Source organism: Gossypium hirsutum, chromosome D04, assembly GCF_007990345.1.
Source record: "Gossypium hirsutum isolate 1008001.06 chromosome D04, Gossypium_hirsutum_v2.1, whole genome shotgun sequence".
NCBI classification, from domain to species: Eukaryota; Viridiplantae; Streptophyta; class Magnoliopsida; order Malvales; family Malvaceae; genus Gossypium; species Gossypium hirsutum.
In genome coordinates this window covers 1,840,407-1,865,128 of record NC_053440.1, presented here as the reverse complement: position 1 = coordinate 1,865,128, position 24,722 = coordinate 1,840,407, and the positions used below count along the sequence as shown (strand labels likewise).

General features: G+C 31.8%; 2 protein-coding genes across 2 annotated transcripts; both read right to left on the bottom strand.

The window, feature by feature from the left end:
- Positions 1–7,432: 7,432 nt before the first annotated feature.
- LOC107931553 (probable WRKY transcription factor 70) lies at positions 7,433–8,584 on the bottom strand. The gene is made up of 3 exons (NM_001327331.1): positions 8,200–8,584; positions 8,013–8,114; positions 7,433–7,922 (listed from the first exon to the last, which is right to left on the bottom strand). The coding sequence occupies exons 1-3, from the start codon at positions 8,544–8,546 to the stop codon at positions 7,460–7,462; spliced, it is 912 nt and encodes a 303-aa protein (NP_001314260.1). The 5' UTR covers positions 8,547–8,584; the 3' UTR covers positions 7,433–7,459.
- Positions 8,585–15,375: 6,791 nt separating this feature from the next.
- Positions 15,376–17,856, bottom strand: LOC121216219 (dnaJ homolog subfamily B member 1). The gene is made up of 5 exons (XM_041091618.1): positions 17,714–17,856; positions 17,298–17,346; positions 16,860–16,935; positions 15,977–16,053; positions 15,376–15,823 (listed from the first exon to the last, which is right to left on the bottom strand). Exons 2-5 carry the CDS (start codon positions 17,309–17,311, stop codon positions 15,547–15,549), a joined length of 444 nt encoding a protein of 147 aa, XP_040947552.1. The 5' UTR covers positions 17,312–17,346; positions 17,714–17,856; the 3' UTR covers positions 15,376–15,546.
- Positions 17,857–24,722: the final 6,866 nt, after the last annotated feature.

Sequence of the window (24,722 nt, the reverse complement as noted above, 5' to 3'; positions counted from 1 at the left end):
CAGACTAGCGCCGCACCCTTGACCTGCTGCCACCGCCCTTGTCACCTCAGCCTTCTGCCGCCACCTGCTCTACCAGGACCTACAAACACGCAACAAGAGAAGCAGAAGCAGACAAAGACTAGATTAGCAAAATTTAGTTTTGATTTTTCTTTCGGCTATAAAGCCGATTTGTAAACGAAAATAAAAGGGGGGGGAAGGAAAATTTTTGAAAGAAGAATAATAGAAAAACAGTTTGTATAGGTTCTTTTTTTTCGATTTTCATTCTATTTTAGCATTCTGTTTCTTCTTCTTTTTAATCGGCTTTTTTTAAACTATTAATAAAATAACGAAAATAAAAAGGGAAAGTCTTACCTGCGCCGTGCCAGAGGGAGGGGAGACGAACGGTCTCTTTTCGTTTTTCTCGAGTACGGGCTCATTTCTCACGGGATTCAGCCTCGAATCCGTGTCCTAGAGGCAAGCGGCTTCAAAAGGGACCAAAAAGGTCCGATTTTGTGCCACCGACCACCGTGTACGGTGGTCGACGGACGGCGGCCTGATAATCGGAGACGGCCGGACCCTGGCCGGATGAGAGGAATTTTTGAGAAAGTTTGACTCTCTGTTTTCTGTGTTTTTTTTTTAAAGTGAAGGGAAATGTTTGTATTTATATGGGTATAATACGGCGCCGTTTTGAGCCTTGGCATTAGTGGCCAAAACGGTGCCGTTTGGGTGTTTGGCCCGTGACCCGACCCGATGGTCCTGAGGATCCGCGTGTTTTGTGAGGAGGGACAAATTCCGCATCTAGCCCCTCCGCATTTTAATGTTTTTCAATCAGATTTTTTTTACATTCTTAAGTTTGCCCCTTTATTTTATTACCGATTTCAATTCGGTCCCTATTCGAACGACGTCGTTTTAGAGGAGAAGGGAAAATTACCCTTTTAGTCCCTTCACATTATACGCGCGTTCAGAGGAGTCCTTTCCCTTTATTTGTTTGCGGATTTGCCCCCGAAGTTCTGTTTTAAGTTCAAATTAATCTTGTTTTATTATTTTTTCTATTAATTAATTAATTTTAACATTATCATTATTTTTACTATTATTATTTTTAAATATTATTACTATTATTTTATTTATTGTTATTACTTACCTCATTATTATTATAATTATTTATTCATTCATACCATTTTTATTTCAAATCTAGTTATATATACATTTTCATAATATATGTGTACACATATTGTTTTTAAAAAACTTATATATATATACATACATATTCATATATATATATTTTATATTTTACATACATATCTATATCTATATATATACATATTTTTATTTTCATGAATATATACATACATATATTTTTTTATATTCTATAATTTTTATATACATATATTTGCACATTTATAGATATCTATATACGCATGCTTATTTTTATAAATACATGTATATAAAAACATACTTTTGTACACCTTTTATAATATATATATACATTTTTATATATAATAATTTTAAACGTATACATATTTATGTATCTTTTTACATTTACCTAATCTTATTCATTTTCTTCGTCTATTTCTTTATTTGTATTCACATTATTTGGAATGAATGCTTTAATTTTATTGTTGTTATGGTGTAATATATTAGTTTATCTTTTTATTTATTTTATTTTATAGCCCTAGTTTGTATTATTTTATTTACATTATCATCATTGTAATTACGTTACATCCATTTTTACTCGGATTCGTCAAAAAAGAAAATTTTGGAAATAAAGGCAATACTCGATACTTGGGATCTTCGAGAGGATTGAGCCCTAACGTGTTGGGTTCCAATTTTCTTCGTTGAATCTAAATAATCGAGAATGCTCTTTAATAAAAAAAAACATAAATAAAAAGCTCATTACCGGGAATTCAATACGTTGTATCCTAACGCATTGGATATGACACGTTGTTTTCTCGAGACGAGGCTTTTTCAAAAAAAAATAAAGGTAATATTTCGTATTTAGAAATTCGAGAAGTCGTGCCCTAACTTACTGGGTTTCGATTTTTCTCGCGTTGAACCTAAATAACTGAATATCCTTTTAAAATTGAAATAAATGAAGTTTAAATAAAAAAAATAAAAGGCAAGCTTACTCTCGTGTCCTAACTTACTGGATGTGACATCTTGTTAGTTCGAGATAAGGAGGCATTTCCCATTTTGATTTATTCGAGTAATTTTGAAATAACGCAATATAAAGAGGGATCGTATTTTTAAATTCTTTTCGAGTTCTTAATTTTTGACACCAAGACATTAAATAATCAACTAGGTACCAATTTTGGGCGTTATGAGGGTGCTAATCCTTCCTCGTACGTAACCGACTCTCGAACCCGTTTTTTAAATTCCGTAGACCAAAATCGTTGTTTTGATAAAATCAAATCGTTTATTAAAAACAACAATTTTCTAAGGTGACCCGATCACACCTCATCAAAAAGGATTAGTGGTGACTCCTATTTTTGTTTTCATTTTCAAAATCCAAGTCGACCCCGTTTTATCAAAAAATGGTGTCAACATTAAGTTATATTTTTATAAGTGTCTTTTTATATAATAAATCAATAAAAATTTTATCATAAGATGAATTGAACTCAAAACACCAAGCACGATGAACAATTGCCTTTACTATTATAACCAAAACATAAATTAATTTTTATGTAACTTTTTAATAAATATGTTTGTAACATAAATTTTTTTCACTCACATTGTGATCATGCCATAAATCTAGTCTATACTATTATTTAAATATTTGACTAATTTGATGTTATCCTCAACCAGGTCTTAACTCAGTTGTGAAATTTTCAAAAGCTCAATCTTTAAATTCTAATATGAAGGTATTTTTGTCTTTTCATATTTTTAATTAAATAATAGGTTAAAATGTGCTTATAGTTCCTGTACTTTTCAAAAACATAAGGTATTTTCAGTAATTTAATCCTTCTGCTTTTCAAATTTTAAATTTTAGGTCTAATTGTTAATACTGTTAATTTTTTTTGTTAAATTCAGGTTAATTACAACTTTTTTTTTAATTACATGGCTGCCAAATAAGTATTTTTTTAATTTTAAAACGTCACAACAATCAATTTAAGAAAAAAAATTAATAGTGTTAATAGTTGAACCTGAACTTTGAAATATAAAAAAGTAGAGGGACTAAATTTCTAGATTTACAAATATAGGGACTAAATTCTCAAATTTTGAAAAGTACAATGACTTAGACACATTTTAACCAAAAATAATACTGCAATAGGATTTGAACTTAGAACATATAATACTTAAAATTTTAACTTAACCATTTCAATCAAAGCCTCACTTGGCCTTAAGATAATTTTATATAAATATATTTTTTTTACTGCTCATATGTTAAAAAAGCTCTTAAGAAAATATAAGAAAGAAAAATTAAATCCATGTATTAAATTCGCACCCAATTAAGCCCCTCTATTAATAGTTTTCATCATTGACCACATTGACCGTTAAAATAAATTGATGGATGAATTAAATGGTGGCACACATTAACTTTTTGGTTTAATCTAATACTTTTCCTATAAAAATGATTAAAAATGTTATAAAAATCATAAAATTTATGAAAAATCAAAAAAATTATTAAAAAATAAAAATATTAAATATTAAAAATATGAAAATTGATATTAACTTATAAAAATTATAATAAATCTAAGAAATTATAATTTTTTTATAAAATTAATAAAACATATTTAAAATTTTATAAAACCGTATTAAAATTCTAGTATAAAAAGTATTAAAATTGATACAAAATTATAAAAAAAATACAAAAAAAACCATAAAAAAAGATGAACTGGACCGAATCAGTTAGTTGGACCAATTAGACCGAAATCTACAAGGATATCGGTTTAGAGAAAACTGTTAAATTGACGATTGAATCGATTTTTTAAATATTTAAATATTTTTTAATATTTTATTTAATTGAACTAGACGGATCAGTCGAACTGGCGAACTGATGGCCTAATTGGTTCAACTATCGGTCCGTGTTAGCTTAATCGATTAACTGAAATAGCCAAGAGGGGGTGAATTGACCTTTAAAAATTTTGTGGAAGCAAAGATAAGAAAATGAGACAATGAACACAATGGTTTTCGAGAGGTTCAATTCCAGTTGCCTACTCTACTACCTTAGCTTTTCACCGTTAAGGATTTTCTCTAATTCACTAATTTGATAAACCTTTGAGGACAAGGTTTAACTTTACAACTCCCTTAAAATTTCTACCCAAATCTTAAGACACAAACTCTATCAAAAGAGCAAACAAATAAGGAAACAAAGAAACAATCCTTATAAGATTAGAATGTTTACAAATGAAGTACATACCCAATAAAAACACTTGAGCTAAGAAAATACAATGAATGCTCACAAGTATTTACAAGAGAAAGATGAAGAATTTAAGCAAAAAGGGTTGGTAAAGAATTTCTTGATGTTTCTTGATAGCTCTTGATCTCTTGTAATCTCTTATGTTGTTGTAGAAGCTTTAGAAGCTGATATTTATGGTCTCTCATTGATTTCCAACCGTTGAGGTTGTTGAGAAAATGAATTGAGCCGTTGGAGGTGTAAAAACCATAGCATTAAGGACTCTTGCAACAAAATGTATTGATACATTTGAAAGGGTATCGATACTCTGGGCATTTAATGCCTAAATTTAGTGACCGTTTAAGCCTATAGTATCGATACAATAGGGAATGTATCAATGCTTGCTATGAGGTATCGGTACCTTAGGGAAGGTATCGATACTCGGGCAATTTTTTCTTTATTTTCCAAAACATCGAACCTTAAAATAGTATCAATACAAGGATAAGGTATCGATACTTTATGAAATGTATCGATACTTTTGATTTTTGTTCAATTTTTTTGAAATATCGAAGCTCAAATTGGTATTGATACCAGGCAGGGATATCGATACTGTAACCTCCCCAACCCGGCCTAGACGATTTTGGGAGATTACATTAACTATCGAAGTGGTTCGGTTCTTATCAAAATCAATTTTCCTTTTAAAACACATTTTATTCAGGTGATTTACAATTTATATCCTAATTTAACTTATATAAGATAGCAATGGAATTAAAACGTAAATCTTTTTAATAAAACAATTAAATTAAATTAAATTTTAACAAATAATAATATAAATTTTATAAACTATACTGAATGAAATGCATCTAACAATTAAATAAAAACTAAATCCCAAACCACAGTTTATAATAAAAGAAAATAAAAAATAACTCAACCTCCTAAGGAGTTAAAAATAATAACATTAACGAAAATAAAAATGGAACAAATTAAATTGGATTAAATTTAATAGTATGAAAGGCTTTAGAAAAATTAAAAAAAAAATTAAAACCTCTTTCAATTTTTTTCACTTAATTGAACCCTTATACTTATAAAATTGATTAAATCAATCTTTTAAAAAATTTCTGGCATAACATTTGAAAATTATACAAATGGTCACCCAACTAAGTCCGCGTTCCTGTTTTGGTCATTCAATTTTAAAAATTTAGGTACTAACATTTGAATTCGTTCATATTTTAGTCACCAACAGTTAAATTGATAACAAAAAACCTTTTTCTAATTGGTATAATGAAACATTTAGTCCTCAATACTTGCATATTCTATCAATTTGATGCTAATTCTAAATAATTTAATAAATTTAACTCTTCACATTTACAAATTCTATCAATTTGATCCTCATACTTCCTAACAAAGGCTTTCAGGTTTTAAAACAAATGCATCCCACATCTATTAATTGTTTTATTTATGGTTGAAATTATCCAATTCGATATATAACCCTTTTTGTTTATATTTTTAAGAAGTTAGTGTTAGAAATTAACTAAATACCATTAAAAATAATAGAAAATTTAAAATTTAAAAATATAATATATAATAAAATTATATAAATAATTTAATATTTGTAAAAAAATAATTTCAACCATAAATAAAACCATTAATAGTTCTGGAATGCCTTTGTTTTAAAAGCTAAAAGCTTTTGTTAAAAAGTTTGGGGATCAAATTGATAGAATTTGTAAAGATGAAGAGTTAAATTTATTAAATTATTTAGAATTAGTATCAAATTGATAGAATATGTAAGTATTGAGGACTAAATGTTTTATTATATCAATTAGAAAAAAAACTTTTCGTTATCAATTTAACTACTAGTGACCAAAACAAGAATGAATTCAAATGTTAATGCCTAAATTGAAAAATTTTAAAGTTGGGTGACCAAAAAAGGAACACTGGCATAGTTGAGTGACCATATGTATGGTTTTCCCAATTTTTAAAATAATTCTTATTTTAATTTTGGAAATTTAATTTTTGCTAATGTGGCACTGCCATGTTGGCAATTGGAGCTAACTAGAGGTGATCATGGGCCGGGCCGGGCCCAGAAAAATTTTTGGCCCGCATCCTAGGCTTGGGCCCGGAATATGGGCCTAAAATTTTGTCCAGATCGGGCCAAAAAAGTGGTGCCCAAGGCCCAACCCGTTTTCTAAATGGGCCTCATTTTTTTGCCCAAACCCATATTTTGGGCCTATATTTTTACCTGAACCCTCCCATATTTCGGGCGGGCTGTCGAGCCAGGCCGGGCCTCCCGGCCCATGATCGCCTTTAGTGCTAACGTGGATTGTCATGTTAATATCCATTGCCTTACTCAGTAGCCGTTAATAGTCATGTCAACAATCTTATTAGAAACTAGCTGTTAAACCATCAATGGGTGTTTTGGTCAATTTTGTTAGTTTAAGGCTCAATTTGGTACAAAAAGTTGGGAGGAACTTAATTTTTTTTAAAAATTCTTCAAGAGCCTTTTGTTCTATTAAACCTTTAAAATTCGAAAACATTGTTTTTTCTTTGGGTAAATTACACCCAATATTACTAAACTATTAATAAGTTTATGTTTTAGTCACTCAACTCCAAAAAGTTACAAAATGGTTACTGAATTATTCAAAAGTTTTTATTTAAGTCATTAGGCTGTTAAAATTGTTGCTATATGACTTTCTTTGTTTGCATAGTCTGCACCAATCGGAAACTCTATTTCTCCTTCTCTTTTACACTTTAATGTTTTTTTAAATGAAACTGTTTTGAGTATCAAGAATCTGTGACTCAAATCAAAATAGTTTTTTTTCTCCAACCTTTAACATTGATTGTCAAATCAATTTGGATCTACGGTATGTACTTTTACTCATCAATGAGTACTAAGAATCATTGCTTGGCTTAAAAATTATTTTGTAACTTGATAAAGTTAATAATAACTTACTGACATCGAACTTACTGGCCTCGAGTGTAATTTATTATTATTATTAATTAATTAATAAACCTAGTCTTATTAATGGAATGTCATTATTTATTATTAATTCTTGAAATCACCGGCATAGCCGGGTATAAAATCTAGCTACTGTTTAAAATGGAATACGAAAACATTGCGGTGGGCAGAGTCCTTGAGTTGACAAGAAGCTACACTATCAGACACTCACTTTCATCAAAATGATAATCATGTTCAATCTCTGCAGGCTTCAGAAACTCATATTGGAAAGCTCGACAATCCCCATAATCACACCCCATCCCATGCTCCGATGAGTATTCAAAACCACCACCACCACCACCCATTATCTCTTTCCACACCATGCAATCCATGTCTGTAACATCACTTGCTGCTGCTTCCTTGGCCTCCTGCTTTACGGATGGAAATGCAGCTGGGTTCAAATGATGATGCTTGGTTGGGATTTGGGAATGGGATCCCATTTGAGATTCCCAAGATTCAGAGTCTGGGATGATTTGGGGAGCCCTGAATAAATCCGTACAGGTGTGGGTGCCAATATAAGTGATCTCATACATTTGGGGATCATCTTCCATTCTTTGGACTTGTTTCATGGCTCTACAACCTTGTTCATACTTGCGAGTGCACCTGAAGTAACTCCTGTACTTATCATAACAAGCTCAAAATGATTAAGAAATTCACTCACATTTCCTCTAACACTACATTTTTTGAATGAAAGGAATGAATTACCTTGGGTGTATAGAATTGAGGATCTTCTTTTGCCCATACTTTCTCCAGGCTTGACCATCTTCCATTGTAGCCGAAACAACTGTCCATGCCTCAGCATCCCTCCTGGAACCAGTCACATCTAATTATTAATACAAATTTTATACATGTATGAACATCCAGTTAAACATGTAGAATGAACAAATCATACTTTCTCTTGTAACAGCCCCTCTTATCCTTAGAGCCAGGTCTCTTGCTGCTCTCACTACAACCCTCGGATCTCCGATCTTCACACCATGGGGAATCATCATTACAAGTTGTCTGGTTCTGAGAAACCTCAGAAGAGTCGATGCAACTCAGAGCAGAAAGTGTGTGATTGAAAGATGTCAAGATGTTCTGCACAAGTACTTCCTCAGCTGACAAACGCCCACCTTCTTCAGAGGGATTATGGAAAAGAATCTGAAGCTGAGTAGCACACTCTTGCCCATGAACCAGTTGTTGTATAACCCTTTTCTTGCTATTTGACAGCGTTTCAGGCCAAGGAGAAAGAGTACCCATAACTATTACAAGCAAAAAACAAATAGAAGGCTAAACCTCTTCTTTCTTTTAGTGCTTTACTTAGTACTTACACCTAGTGAAATATATATAGGATAAAGGAGCAAAAGGGGAAGGTTAGAAGCAAATCAAAGGAAAATGTAAGGAAATGGGAATTAGGAAAAGGAAGGAACTCCTCTGAGTGCTGACAAAAGCAAGCTGACGTTTGTTGATGATGGAAGGCTGATGCAACTTGTGTTTCTTCTGGAATTGACAAACCTCTACTTTTTCCTTCAAAACAATGTTCTTGTTTATAATAATAAATTTTATTCCAAGATCATCTTAGATAACATGCCCTTCGAAGAATATTAAATGAGTATGAAATTGAAATTGGTCCTACATCAAATTAATGTTAAAAGTAGGAAAACAATGGCATCTATACGTGATCACGAGGGGAGTTGGCTGATGGCAAAATTTCTAACCTCATTTTTTAAGTTCGGGTTTTATTCGGTCTAAAAAATTAAAATAAATATTTTTTAATAAATTAAAAACACATTTAAAAAAGAAGTTTATATTCAAATAACATTAAAATAATTATAAATTAACCAGTAAATGTCTATAAAATAATAATAATATAATAGCAAAATGGCAATAGGAAAATTTTTTTTTAAGTAAATCCAGATTAATTTTTGTCAAAGTTACTATATCTAGAAAAGACAGTAGTAAGAAAAAGGCAAAGTGAATGAACAGAAAGTAAGGTCAGCCGCAAGAGAGAGTTGAAACGTGAATGAGTGAGTGGGATAATTAGTGTGGCTTCCAAGAGTTTTCCTTTCCATGCTTCTAGATACAGACCAAATCCAATTTTTTGACTAAATGCACTGATAATCTTGAATAAGAGGGTTAGTCTATACAATTGTCAATATTCCTCGTCAAGTGCAATAAATAGGGAAGTTAGAAAAAAAAATTTTAGGGTTTGAAATTAAGTTATAATTTTTAGATAGTAATAATATAATTTTATCATTTTAATTATATTTTTATCATTTTAAAAGGATTAAATCAAAATTTTATCATTTTAAGGGGTTAAAGTGTAATTTTATGTTATTAATTTAAAATTTTAAAAATTTTAAAGGGCTTAAATGAAAAAAAATCATTTTAGAGGGGTCGGACCCCCTACCAACCCCTAGCTACACCCCTGAATGATAAGGTATATTGTATTCTTAAGGAGAGAGATTTAAATTTTGAAGAGGATATTATTAGAAAGAATAACTATAAACCTCAAATATGAACCGTAAAACGGACATCAGATCTAGTTTAAAATTCACAACATTAAATCTAAAACTATATATTAAAATAAGTAATGTAGAAGTTAGTCTAACTATCCCTATGTCCCTATACTTTTTTAACTTATGGAATTTAGGGTCTGTTTGATTGCCAGTAAAATATTTTCCGTAAAATGATTTCTGGAAAATATTTTACTTTTCTGTAAAATGATTTACTGGAAAATATTTTCTGGTGTTTGATTGAATCTGTATAAAATATTTTTTGCTATTTGGCAGATTTTCTGAAAATATTTTCCGGAAAAGTTGTTTTTGCATATATTAATATGTATTAATAAATTTTTATATTTTAAATTGTTTTTACATATATTGCAATGATTTATTTATAATAATACTCAATTATTAAGCTCCAATATTAATCGTTATAAATTGAAAAAACTAATATCAAATAAATTATTTGTAATTGTGTTAAAAAAACAAGTATTGAATAATTAAAAAAACAAGTTACTGGAAAATCGATAAACAGAAGCAATTTTCTACCGGAAATGAAGGAAGGAATGAAGGAGGCGATAGAGAGGAGAGCACGGAAAATGTCTTACGGAAATTGAAAGAGTAAGACATTTTCCCTAAAAAGTAACCCATTTTCCCTTGTTTTGGAGTTCATTCTCCAAATGAAAAATGTTTTCCGCCAATCAAACGCTGGAAAAGTTGGAAATGATTTTCCGGAAAATCAATTACGTCAATCAAACAGACCCTTAGTCTCTCCACTCGATTTTTATTTTAGAAATTTCATCCATCTACTTGTTTGATTTAAAAAATTAAAGTTTAATCGATAACATTATTAATTAAACTTTAATTTTTAAATCGAATATTTAAATATTAAAATGTCACGTATTTAAAATAGGCAAAAAAATTAATAAAAATCTTACCAATTGAATTTTAATTTTTAAATTAATCGCAAAAATTAAATTCTTGAAATTAAAAATATTAATTTTTTTAAATCAAATATTTAGATGATTTTGTTCATTTATTTATTTTTAATATTATTATACTAATTGCCACCAAACAAGATTACAAATCTAATATAAATTCTTGTAAAAAAATTTGGCCATAAAAATTCTTATAAATTTAAATAAGCTATTTTTCCAAATTTAAATAAAAATGTATTTAAAATAATTAATTTTGATAAATTATCATAAACTTACTTTAAACAATTAGTAGAATATATTATCAACAGTCATATTTTTAATCTACACATAATTTTTTTAAATTTTTAAAAAAAATAAAATAGTGACTATTTTGGTAGTTTATCCTTTAATATTTTACTATATCCTTATAGGACACTTGTCAACCTCTAATAATTCTATTGGCAATATACCAAATAATTTTTTAATATTATTAAATTAAGTAGATAATTACTTTATATAATAAATAATTAATTACTTAAATTAATATTTTTTTCCAATTTGAAAGTAATTATTATTTATTTAAATAAATTATTAATACAGGAAGTCAATGGCTAACTAATTATGTGGCTTCCTTGAGTTTTCCTTGCCTTGCTTCTAGAATCTTGAACAGTATAATAATCAATATTCTATTCCATTTTCAATGATTAAGATTTAAGATTTGATTTTGTACTAAATTTGATATTTAGGTTTCTTTTTTTAGTATTTATATATATGTGTATATATATATTTGTCTGTTTTGATACTTGAACTTGACAATTAGGTCCTTTTTAGTCTCTAAACTTGATAATTTTAAATGTTAGATGGTGTGGTATTCTGAAATTGTACCACGTCATCACTTGAAATTTTTAAAAATTATATAATTTTTCAGATGATAATGTGGTATAATATTAAATTGTTGCATTTATTGTTTTAATTGGAATTTTTGTGCATTAAAATAGAAAATGATTATCTTTTTCCGATTTATTTTCTCACATTTATTTCCTACCAACCATATGTTGAGTCATTGAAACATCTTTGGCACAACGGAATTTAAAATACAACGGTCTCACACCATAGATCCATGTGCGAGATAATAGATCTGGGATAGAGAAAGTTCGAAACATAAATTTAATTGGACCCTAACTTATGTGACAAATTAAACATAATTTCATTTTTTTTCTTGATTCCAATCGCTTGACCATATGGTGCAACTTTGTAGGATCTTGTATCATTGGTAGTAATATTAAAATAATTCTAATATTACAAATAATGGGTGGTTTCTAGCGATGCATCACTCAGGGGCAAAACTAGAAAATTTTTTAGGGGGACTAAAGTGTAATTTTAGCTTTACTAGTTTAAAATTTTAAAAATTTTAAAGGGTCTAAATGAAAGAAATTCATTTTAGGGGGACTAGGGCCCATGCCAACCCCCCTAGATACACCCCTGATATCACTACTACCCAAGTTGCAAGAAGTTGTGGTCCGACATGATTTTCCCGTAATAATATTAATATGTAGTCTATCCATTTGTTTGTAATATCAAGATTAACCACAAGTCATGAAACAATCAAACTTGTATAGTTTAATCTTTTTATTTTTCTGAATACCAGATAAACTAAGATATATAAGTGACTATGGTATCTTATATCAACTCATTTGAGACGACCATGCATTTTTAGTCTAATTCTATCAAGGGGCCGTAGACATTGCTCCCATTATATAGGAGGGGAAAATCTTCTACTGGTCACTCACATCCCACTACCAAGCTTATGGTATATCCAACAATATCCTTTATAGCACATCTAGTTATAGAAGATATTTGATCGCATCAAAATATATGACTCTTGATGTTAGAAATTATAGTGACCTCAAATCTAAGGATCAATCACATACACCAGTATTGCTCTAAAAACTATTGTGACTTTCGTATAATAATCCAAGAATATTCTCATGACTGGCCGATCCAATATATTAATCTTTGAAATGAAGTCATGCATTTGATTTGACATCTCGTACCAATGACAAAGGCTTTTAACTTTTGTCGAATCAATTTCGGGTCGTATAAAATTTTCCTCTGTAAGAAACCGTCGCTTTTGAAATTTTATTTTTAAAAAATTTCAATTTAAATTATTTTTAGTAACTTTTATCTTTTAAATGCTTTCGATTTGGGTTAATACATCGTTTACCTCTCAAAGTTGCACTCAATTACTATTTTGATATTTAAAGAATATTTTTATATCAATTTGGTACTTAAAATTTTCAACCGTGCGTCACTTTATCCCCATCGTTAATAGCATTAAAAAGATGGCGTAGTGTGCTCTCAGTAGAGCACGTCACTCAATTTCTATTTTTTGGAGAATAAATTCAAAATATCGAAAATTAAAAGAATAGAAAAAATTCAGAAAAATTTCGAAAAAAATATAGAAAATTATATAAAATTCTCATAAACTAAAAATATTATTGATATGGCATTATTTTATGTTTATTGTATACAAAAATGATTATATTTATTCAATATAAAAATAATCTGATGTATTTATTTCTTTAAATGTATATAATTGAATCAAAATAAAAGTTTCATGCATATATTTGAGCCACGATCAAAGTTCATGTATATAATTGAGCATTGAATCAAAGTTTATGCATAATTTTGAAACTTGTCCCCTTTTTTAGGCCAAAATCCAAATCAGGAAGTTAGTATTTGGGGGACATTTTAATAAAGGTAAAACTTTAGTGGTAACTTTTTTAATTTTCGTGTAATTTTGGCCAAGTATGGAATTACGATAATTTGAGAGAATATAACATTTAAGAGAATTCTTTGCAACTTCGGAAAAATTCGAAAAGAAAGTGAACTTCTCCTCTTAAAATTTCAAAGTTCGCTTTCTTTTCGAGTTCTTTCGAAGTTATAGAGAATTAAGTTTTTGAAGTTTAGTAAAATTTAAAAAAAAAATTTAAGAGTTTAAAATGAGAATTTTTAAAATTTAAGGGGTTAATTAAAATTTTCTAAAAATTTCAATGGAAAACCATAATTAGGAGGCCTAGGCCCATAAAGTGTAGATTGTAGAATAAGATGATCTCCTTTTTGCTCTTGCTGCTTCCCAACGCAACCCTGAGGATGTTATCATCATCTTCTTCTTCTTCTTCTCAACCCATTTATGTTTGATTCTTGTGGTGTCTCTGAGGATAAGAGTTGATGAACATCTCAAGGGGTTAAGGCTTATGGAATCGCTGGACAGTCATCTCACTGCACCTCAAAATGCATCTCTCAATGGGACACCCTACGAGTCAAGTTGAAGAAACAGATAATTTGCTTTGGAATCCCTGATGTAGGCCAAAGGAATAGGATGGTTGTGTGTTGTATCTTTATGGTCACTCCACTCTCATGTTCTGTTTTGCTTTTTCTAGGATTGTTCTGTGCTTCATTATTTTACTTCTGGATGTTAATTGTTCCAAGCTTATTAAGATTTGATGACACTAAAGTTTTGTGGTGTTATCTTCTTACCTGCAAACTGTTAAGGCAATTAGCAGGTCAAGGCGTTCTTTGAGTTGAAACTTGGCTATTCACCATACATTCAAAACTTGTAAGGATTAGTATGGATGAAATGGCAAAATTTTAATCACCATAAAAATGTTGAACATCCCCTACCTTGGAAGGAGGATGTTTTAACTGTCCTCCTTGCTGTATATAGGTAGTAGTTGATGTTTGCAATAACTATGAAACTAGATTTGGGAAGTTCAGCAGGGGTCGAGAAGAGGTGTTCAGTAGGAGAAAGCTTTAAGTTTTATGACTGTTCTCCATCTTAAAGATCACACCCTTCAAAGTATTGTTTCAGCTGGCGATTGTTTTGGAAAGCAGCAGTAAAGCCACATGGTAGGGATATTAGTGGTAGGAGTCTATTTTGGTGTGTTATGGCTTTGAAGGTCTATGCTGGGAGATGATTTTTGTGGGCAAACAAAGTAAGTTTGTTTCATTGTAATGGAATAGGAGTGTAATTGAATAGAGCTGTAATGGAATAGAGCTATAATCAGTAATTTAATTATTTGGTTGAATGGAATGTAATAGAGCTGTAATAGTATTCTTGTGTTTGGTTGAATAAAATGATATTGTAATAGCATAAGGAAAAAAACTAAAATGACTAGAATACCCTTAATAGAATTTTTTTAAGTAAATGATTATTATTAGTGTTATTAAATTTTAATAAGATTATTATTAAAAATAATTTAATAAAAATAATAAATAATTTAACCATATTTAAACATAATAATTATTAAATACAATTTAATAAAATAATATATAATTTAATAAAATTCTTAATAAAATTATTATTATATGAATTTACTAAAATCATAATATATAATACTATAAAAATAGTATATAATCTACTTTATTATTTTTAAACTACAATACATATTCAATGTGCTAAAATATCATTAATAATTTAATTATTCTACAATAAAAAAATAAAATATTAGAAGTAATAAATAACTTGAGAATTATATTTAACATCCAAACATAATATTTATATATTAACAAAAAGTTAAATAATTTTATTAATTTATATGTCATAATCCATATGTTATAAAATTTTACAACACTAGATTACCTTCATGTCAAAGCATTTTAACTTTGAGATCCAACACTACCATACATTCATGGTTTTCTTCATTGCAAAAGCCAATTAAGTTCACATACAACAGCATTGACTGGATGAGGTTTCAACTGCCCACCATGTATATATGGTTCTTTTCATACATCTAGCTCATCTTTACAAAAATTGTACGATAGGATACCTAAAGTTAATTAGAAAATGGTGTCATCACCACCACCGCCATCAAGAGTAGTTAGATTTATCGTAGTGCCCCCTAGTGCTTCTGCTAGTGACACCCTTTTGTTGACAATAAGATCATTTCCATCTCTTTTGTAAAGATCATAGGGTTTCTCATCAATTACAAATACAAGGTCTGCTGGAAGCTGATTTGGCTGCTCATTTCCTTTATCTGGGAAAGTAATTTTTGTTCCTTTCTTCCACCCTGGCTTCACATCAATGGTTAATATTTCCGATTCCTGTGCTTGCCGCCTGTAAGGATCCAAAGTATTGTCCGATCAGCAAGATCAAAAATATAAAGCTACCAATAATGATGGCATCATCACAACCAGTTGAGTTCATAGTTTCAGCATGAAAACAATATGCAAGCATAGAAAACACAATATCAAAGATGGTGTTAGTTACCTGAGAAATGTTTTTGTGGTTGGAACTGACAACTGAAAATACAAGAAGTTTAGAACTTTGCTCTCCATTTTCAGCACCTATCATGCAATTAGAATCAGGAACCTTGCAGCCATGTTACTCGGATGTGTATATATTTTCGGCAGAGGTATTTCATATATATGGAGGGTAATATATATTCCCATATTCATGTCTGAATGAGATGTCGGACACAAATGCTTTAAGAAATATGAAGAGTTCAAGCAACATAGAATGTAACAAATATACAGCATGTAAGGAACCGTTTTTAGAATTTTAAGGAATTCCTCGTAAAATGTCTCAATCTAAACCATAGACCAGAGCGGCTTTTATTTTTAATTACATGAATGAATAAAAGTGTTATTGAGACTAAGAAATGTGTTGAGAGTTAGGCATAATTTACAAGGAGGCCTTATAGAGTTAGACTTACATGAGGAATAGACCTCACAAGTGGTTAGCTTTTCCACAAGGCAAGTTCTTTTGGGAATACTTGTGGTTTCCTAACAAACAAAAAATCCTCTGCAAGTTGTTTAGTTTTGCAGTAAGATTTTAATGCCAGAGTAATTGTTATTTAATTATGTCCTTCCACAAAATACAATGTCCTTTTGGCAAACTCAGATCCATCATGTTACCTTCTATTTGGATCAAAGAGTGCCTTAAAGTTACAAAACTGTTGAGATGCGCTCAGAATACCAAGATGAGAATTTTCCAGCATCGACTAAAATGAATGTGTTAACTATTTGTTAATGTGCAGCATAATGACTAAAGCTCTTTACATTAAGCATATGGTTTAAGAAGCAGAAAATGATGGCAAAGCACAAGTCAATGACTACTATTTGCAAGATTAAGCAACTAAAGAAGATCATACCTCTTCTCTTGTGTAGATATTATCAGTGATGAAGCAAAATTCTTCCACTCTTGGTGCACAAATCTCTTCATACTTTCTTCAAACCATAAAAGAAAAGCAGTCAGAATCCCTAAAGAAAGACTCCGAGAGATAATAATAACCAATGATGCAAATGTTAGCAAACTCATTCAAGTGTTGGGTGCATGTATGAACCTCAACAGATATGTAACTTTTCAACCTACCAGAGATCCAAAGAGAAAAAGAAAATCTCCATTTCTTACGCATGCATATCCAAGATTCATTAATGTTGTTGACATCATCATGACCAACAGTTACTATCGTCAGAACAGATTTATAAAACGTAGTTCTTTGCTGATAAGAATTATGCTAATGATATTTGAATTTTTGTGAAACTTATTCCATTATGTACTAGGAGCAGAAGCAAACTAAAGAACTTACGAGGCAATTAGCATGCAAGCAACGCCAAGTAGCTGGAGCCTTTGTTTTTCTATAAAATTGTGAGAAAGAAAATGATCAATGAGGCTCACGGTGAGGTAAAGCGTGTCTGGGACTAACTTATATTCTTCAGAAACCTGAAACCGTATGAAGTGGGAAAAAAAACCAACTCTTTATACACTCAAGCACATCTTATCCAGCGTTCAAGAAGTGGAGATGCAGCCATATATTGACTTACCTCAACTAACTAGTCAATCGAAATTCCCCAACAACAAATCAGCATTCGGCGGAGAGGAGAGGGAATAGAAATGCTCATTAAGCAAACAATCAATTAAAAAAAGAAGAAGAACATGATCAAAAAGTACTGAGGAAAAACGTTGAAAAGAAGGAAAAATCAAATAAGGAAAAAACGCCATTACCTGAAATATGGGAACAGAAAGAGAGAAAGTTACAGAACTGTGGGAGAAGATGAAAGAGAATATCTGAAATATGGCAAGAGAGTTTGAGGGCAGAAATTGTGTAGAGAGTTTGACAGCAGATGAAGGAGAAGATGAAGGAGGGCAAAAATTGGAAAATGGGAAAAAGAGAGCCGAACGGAATAACTATTCAGGTATGTGAGCAATGAATGGCTATTACAGCCTTTAGCTGTAATAAGGCCTGAATGGAATTAGGCTGTAATCCTTTTACAGCCAACCAAACGTTGGTTTGGTGGTGGGCCCACCGAATTGGGGGGAATGCATTCCTATTCCCCCCAACCAAACATGCTGTAAGTGTCACGGGGCTGGACCTTTCGTCTCGCAATCCGTGCGGCCTTAGGTGATCCGTTCGTCCAAACTCGCCCAAGTCAGCCTTAACTCCCAAAAGTGAGGATTCTTTTAGAACTCCTCCAAGGCACCAATTTGTATAGCGGAAGCGATTGTGCCAAAAGAAGCCACAAGAGAACAACAGAAAGCCAAAGAAAGAATGTACACAAAGTATTTGAGTAAATGTTCAAGAATTCTATTACTCTTAAGAATTCAAGTTACAATGGATGATTACAAATAAGGGGGAGGCTCTCTATTTATAGTTGAGCTCCCCCAGATCCGACGGTCAAGATACATGTACATCGACGGACGAGATTAACTATATCCCTTGATTTTAGGGATTTATAAGATTTGCCATATCAAATCTAATCTAATCTTTACAAGATATGATTCTCTTCTATCTTCTAAGATTAGTTACCAAAATTGCCTAAGTTGCAATGTCTTCATCATTGGGCCAACCAGGCTTCAATCTGATAGGCTTCTTCAGTAGCTCTCTGAATCGGGCCAGTTCTTGTGGGCTAAATGTTCCCCATCTAATTGATAGACCTCCATGGGGCGCTTCTTGTGCCATAGTCACAGGCTTTGCACTTTGGCCCGTGACATTCTCCCCCACCCATTCTCGCAACGCCCTCGTTGTGACTTCTGGATGACACTGACTTGATTCACCTTTTCTCGTTGCCTCGACTTTTTCCCGACTTGTCTTGTGATCGGGTTGTCCCTTCCTTCGGAACTTATGCCTTGGCTTCCATCGCCTCTTATCTTGAACCGTTGCACTCGTTGGTACATTCTGTTGGCAAGAAGTCTCCGCTTTAACTTGCCCTAATTTTGACTCATTTCCACTGGAATCCCCTGGATTCACACATCTCGGCTTCGTACCACCCACAGTTCCTTGGCCTCCTTGCTTATGAACTTTGAAAGGGCCCCTACGACTTTGCCAAGCCAACAAGTCAAAATTCAAAACGCTATCAGAGTGTTTGCAATATACCTTACTCGTAGCATTTACTCGTCTCGACTGTCCTTGCATCGCTCCTTTCCCCTTGAAGCTCGATGCAAACCCACCTTTCCCAAAGGTGTCGGCTCACCAGTCGGTCCCGCAGGCTTCATATTGGTCCCTTGCGCCACTAACACTTTCGAATGGGCTTTCGTAGCATTCCGTTTTGCCGATTTAATGTTTCTCCCATACGAAACATCTTCGACTAGTTGGATTGACGATAACACCTTAGTCCCAACCTTCACATCCCGATGCACCGGCACAACACTTTTTGTTGACGGACCGGTAACAATATGGATTTGATCGGCCCATGGTTGCAGAGTTGCTTGAATCTTGACAAGGAAGTTTAAGCCAAGCACAAAATCGTAATCATCTAATCGGATTACCTCGAATTCTTCCTTGCTCTTCCATTCGTCGATTTGTAGTTCCACATCATGAACTACTCCCACAGTTGGGGCTTTCTCAGAAGTTGCTACATTGATCTTCTTATTCAATTTTCTAATCACCAGACCAAGCTTCTTTGTAGCCTTTTCCGATATGAACAAGTCCAATGCTCCTGTATCAATAAGAGCACTCCGCTTCTGACCGCAATGTTGATGTCCACAAACATCAACCCAATTGCACCATTCCTCTTCTCAGGAATGAGCAACATCGAATTGACTTTCGATGTCTTTCCCTCAGTAGGCTTCGCCTCTTCTTTCGGCTCATCTTTCTTTGTCGAAACCATCACTTTATTCGGACATTTTCTCGCCATGTGTGGTCCTTGACAAAGGAAGCATTTTATCTTCTTCCTCTTGTCCCTTGGGTTGTCGAATCTCCGATTCGCATCTCGTGGTTTCCCATTGCCACTTGTGCTATCAGTACTGTTGCCATTATCGCTATGTCCCTCTTCATCTTCTTCATGGTTTCCCTCACCATTGCCCTTTCTATTGGGCTTCGATGCCTCGAGCTCGTCTCCCCCAGGACCAAGCTCAACAAAGGACTCTACTTCTGCCATGGCTACAGTAAGTTCAGTGATTCCTTACCTTCGCAACTCTTGTTTTGCCCACGGCTTTAACCCATCCTCGAACCAATAGAACGCTTCTTTCTCACTCAAGTCGGAGATTTGAAGCATCAACTCACTAAATGCCTGAACATACTCCCGAATAGTGCCTTGTTGCGTGAGACGACGCAACTTTGCTCGAGCCTCATTCTCGGCAAACTGAGGGTAAAACTGCTTCTTTAATTCTCCTTGGAACTCCTCCCAAGTCCCAATGGTCGTTCCTCCACGTCTCTCATCCGTGGACCTACGTCGCCACCATAAGAGAGCTACATCAGTAAAATAGATTGAAGCAGTGTTTACCTTAATGGCATCATCCTCGATGCCCATCGCTCGGAAGTATTGCTCCATTTCCCACAAGAAGTTATCCACATCCCTCGCGGATCGTGCACCCTTAAACTTCTCCGGTTTGGGAACATCCATTTCATGTTGTTTCGGCCTTGAAGACAATATCCCATTACTCAAAGCGGCTTTGTAGATTGTGAGCTCCCCCTTGAGCTCCTCCATTTCTTTCTGCATAGCTAGCACCATATCCTCGAGAGCTTCATCCCTCTCTGCCAGCTTTTCCTCAGTGGACTCTACTAATTTATTCATCTTTTCTGCATTGACACCGAGAGAATCCAACACAAAATCTCTGAGTTGCTCCTCCATCGAGTCAAACCCATCTGTGCGTCCCTCGACCAATTCAGCGTCTCTTTCACGTTCCCTACGGATTCCTCGAGATTGACCATTCGATTTTCCAAAGCTGTCAGCATTTTCCTCGAGCGACTAGCTTTTCTGGCCCTCCCATGGGTCTCTATTGGTTCACTCTGACCAACAACTTCTTTCGACATCCCAACGGTGCCTTCGAACCAACTCGAATGTCACTTGGTTCAAAACTTGGCTCGGATACCACTTGTCACGGGGCTAGACCTTTCGTCTCGCAATCCGTGCGGTCTTAGGCGATCCGTTCGTCCAAACTCGCCCAAGTCAGCCTTAACTCCCAAAAGTGAGGATTCTTTTAGAACTCCTCCAAGGCACTAATTTGTATAGCGGAAGCGATTGTGCCAAAAGAAGCCACAAGAGAACAACAGAAAGCCAAAGAAAGAATACACACAAAGTGTTTGAGTAAATTCTCAAGAATTCTATTACTCTTAAGAATTCAAGTTACAATGGATGATTACAAATGAGGGGGAGGCTCTCTATTTATAGTTGAGCTCCCCCAGATCCGACGGTCAAGATACATGTATATCGACGGACGAGATTAACTATATCCCTTGATTTTAGGGATTTATAAGATTTGCCATATCAAATCTAATCTAATCTTTACAAGATATGATTCTCTTCTATCTTCTGAGATTAGTTACCAAAATTGCCTAAGTTGTCATGTCTTCATCATTGGGCCAACCAGGCTTCAATCTGATAGGCTTCTTCAGTAGCTCTCTGAATCGGGCCAGTTCTTGTGGGCTAAATGTTCTCCATCTAATTGATAGACCTCCATGGGGCGCTTCTTGTGCCATAGTCACGGGCTTTGCACTTTGGCCCGTGACACAAGGTTGTTGTTATGTGGTAGTAGGCAGACAGTAGTTGAAGGGGTTTTGGTTCTGATTTTCGTGCTTTTTTAATAGTTTAATGTAGTATTTGTTATGAATATTTTATTAAGTGGATGATCATCATGATAAAGATAAAATTTTGGTATACTTTAAATTCTAATAGTTATTAGAATTAGATCTCTACTTCTTTTATACTTCTTAAGCCTATAAATAGAGACTCAGATGAAATTTTGTAACCATTCCTTTTGATCAATAAAGTACATCCTTTAATGCTTTCATATTTTCTTTGTTCTTTATTCTCTCCATTTCTTTTTATTTTATAACACGTTATCAGCACGATCTTGCTCAAAGTGATAGTTCATCGATTAAATTTATCCTTCATGATTTTCAATATCTTTGACGGCAATATGCAAAGTTTTTACAGGAAATTTCTTTTATTTAATGTTTCATATCTGATTATTATTTTTTATTCTTCTCTCATTATACGTTATCATTGTTTTGATTAACTTATTTTACTTTTTATTCTTAAGGATGGTGAAAGATTTGATATCGTTATCTATATGAAATCGAGAAGTAAGATGACTCTCAAAGTTTGCTTTTTTATATTTGCTTGGAGATGATATTTTTTTATTCATTACAAATGATGTTTATAATTACTACTTCTCATCCATGATAACGGAAGTCAATCTAACCAACATCTTTTGAAATTTGATTTGATTTCTATTATAAAGTTCAATTTATATAATTCACTATCCGTATATCTATGAATTTATAAAATCCTTCACGCATTTAGTTATTCGGATTTTTATATGGAGATAAATATTTTTTTCATTTTTAATAGAGTTGATTGGTTTGATTTTGATTTTGATTAAGATATATGATTATTGCGGAATATGAGTAAAAATACTTACTTGTCATAAACTTTGGGATATTCACATTGTTTATGATAATTTCATATCATTGTAAAATTTGAAATGAAATTATGTTATAAGAGGTGGAGGTTAGAAAATGTTTATATTTAAACTTTTATAGCAGTAAAGTTATTTTAATTTGACATTATAATATTTTATATTTTGTTGTGGTATGATATATAAAATATATATTATCTAACCACCATGATTTATTAGTAGCATGAATTTATTATTTGTTATGTTTAATATTAGTTTTATTTATACCTATTCATTTTATTTTTATATGAATAAATAAAGTTTTATTTAAATTAAGCATTCATTAAGGTTATACAATAAAATAAATATATGCTCCTGAAGAGCTAATATTGCATCAAACTGTAAAAAGCTCTTTAAGAGCTTATATTTTAGCTCATTGTGATGCAAAATTTTTATAAAAATATAATATTATTTTTCAGATCAAGAAAATATATGTTGAATAAAACATTCATGTGTTTTACATTAAAACCATATATATATATATAAATAACATGATATACTGATGTATTTGTATTATATATATATTCCCCGAAGGAATACATTACACTATGATTGAAATATCTAATGTGCTTCTGCAATAGCAATATTGTGAAAATGACTTTAACAGTATTTTCGAACAATCTCATACCTTCTAGTGGCTAAGTAAAATAATAAGTTATCAAATGAAAAATTATGAAATTTTTCCCACTAGTTTTGCTTCATTCCTTGAAGTGAATGTAGCAGTACATTACAATTATGAAAAATGAAAATATAGATATCATGATTATTGTTGTAATTGAGGATGTGATTGGAGACTAATCATTACAACACTACACCAAAATAGGCTTTTAGTGGCGTTTGGACAAAAAACGCCGCTAAAAATCAAGTATTAGCGGCGCTTTAAATAAAACGCCGCTAAAGACTGAACATTAGCGGCGCTTTCCTAAAAGCGCAGCCAAAAATGAGCATTAGCGGCGTTTTTTCGAAAAACGCCGCTAAAAACATAAACCCAACGGCCTTGTTTTCGACCTTTCGGGGCTTTTAGCGGCGTTTTTGACAAAGCGCCGCTAATGCTCAGGCCTTTAGCGGCGTTTTTGAAAAAGCGCCGCTAAAACATTTTATCTGTCTATTTACTATTTAATTTGTTTATTTATATTAATTAAAATTCAATTTATTTTTAACAGAATATTTTTTAAAAATGGTTAAATTTGAAATAATGACACGTAGAAATAATTTCAAATAAAAAACATAGAATTTGTTAAAAATGGAAAAATTAAAATACTATTATTTAAAATAATTAAAAGTTTTTAGGATACACTGATTGATTTTTAATTTATATATTAAATAATTTCATATATAATTGTAAAAGATACGATAGTATTAATTTTAAAATATTTAATTAATTATCATTATAGTTTAGGGTTTAATATATATGGTTTAGGGTATATGGTTAATTTAGGATTTAAGGCCGGTTTAGGATTTACAATTTTAAGGTTTATAGATTATGGAATTAGGGATTTTGGTTTAAGAGTTGTGATTTAGGGGTTAAGGGTAGGGTTTAGGGTTTAGATTAATTAGTATTTTTTTAATTTATATATTAAATAAGGTTTAGGGGTTTGGGGTTTAGAGTTAGGGGTTGGGGGTTAGAGGTTAAGAGTTAGTGATTTAAGGTTTGGAGATTCGAGGTCGGGTTAGGGTTTAAGGTTTAGATTAATTAGTAATTTTTTTAATTTATATATTAATTAAGTTCTTATATAATTGTAAAAGAGGGGTTAGGGGTTTAGGGTTTATGTTTTATGATTTAGGATTTAGGAGATAGGGGTTTAGGAGATAGTTTAAATTATTTAAGAGGTAATAGATCAATTTTATATATATTAAATGGTTTAGGATTTAAGGTTTACTTTAGATTTATTAAATGATGAAAATTTATACAATTAATTAATGTTTTTATATTTAAAAATATTTAATCTAAATTTAGATTAAATGGTTTAAACCATTTGATATATTTAAATATTAGATTTAAAAAAATTGATAAATAAATATATTGAGTTTTAAATTTGAACTATGAAATTATAATTATCTTTTATTTAATAACAATTTTCCATTTAAATTCAAATATGAAAATTTTTAGTAATCC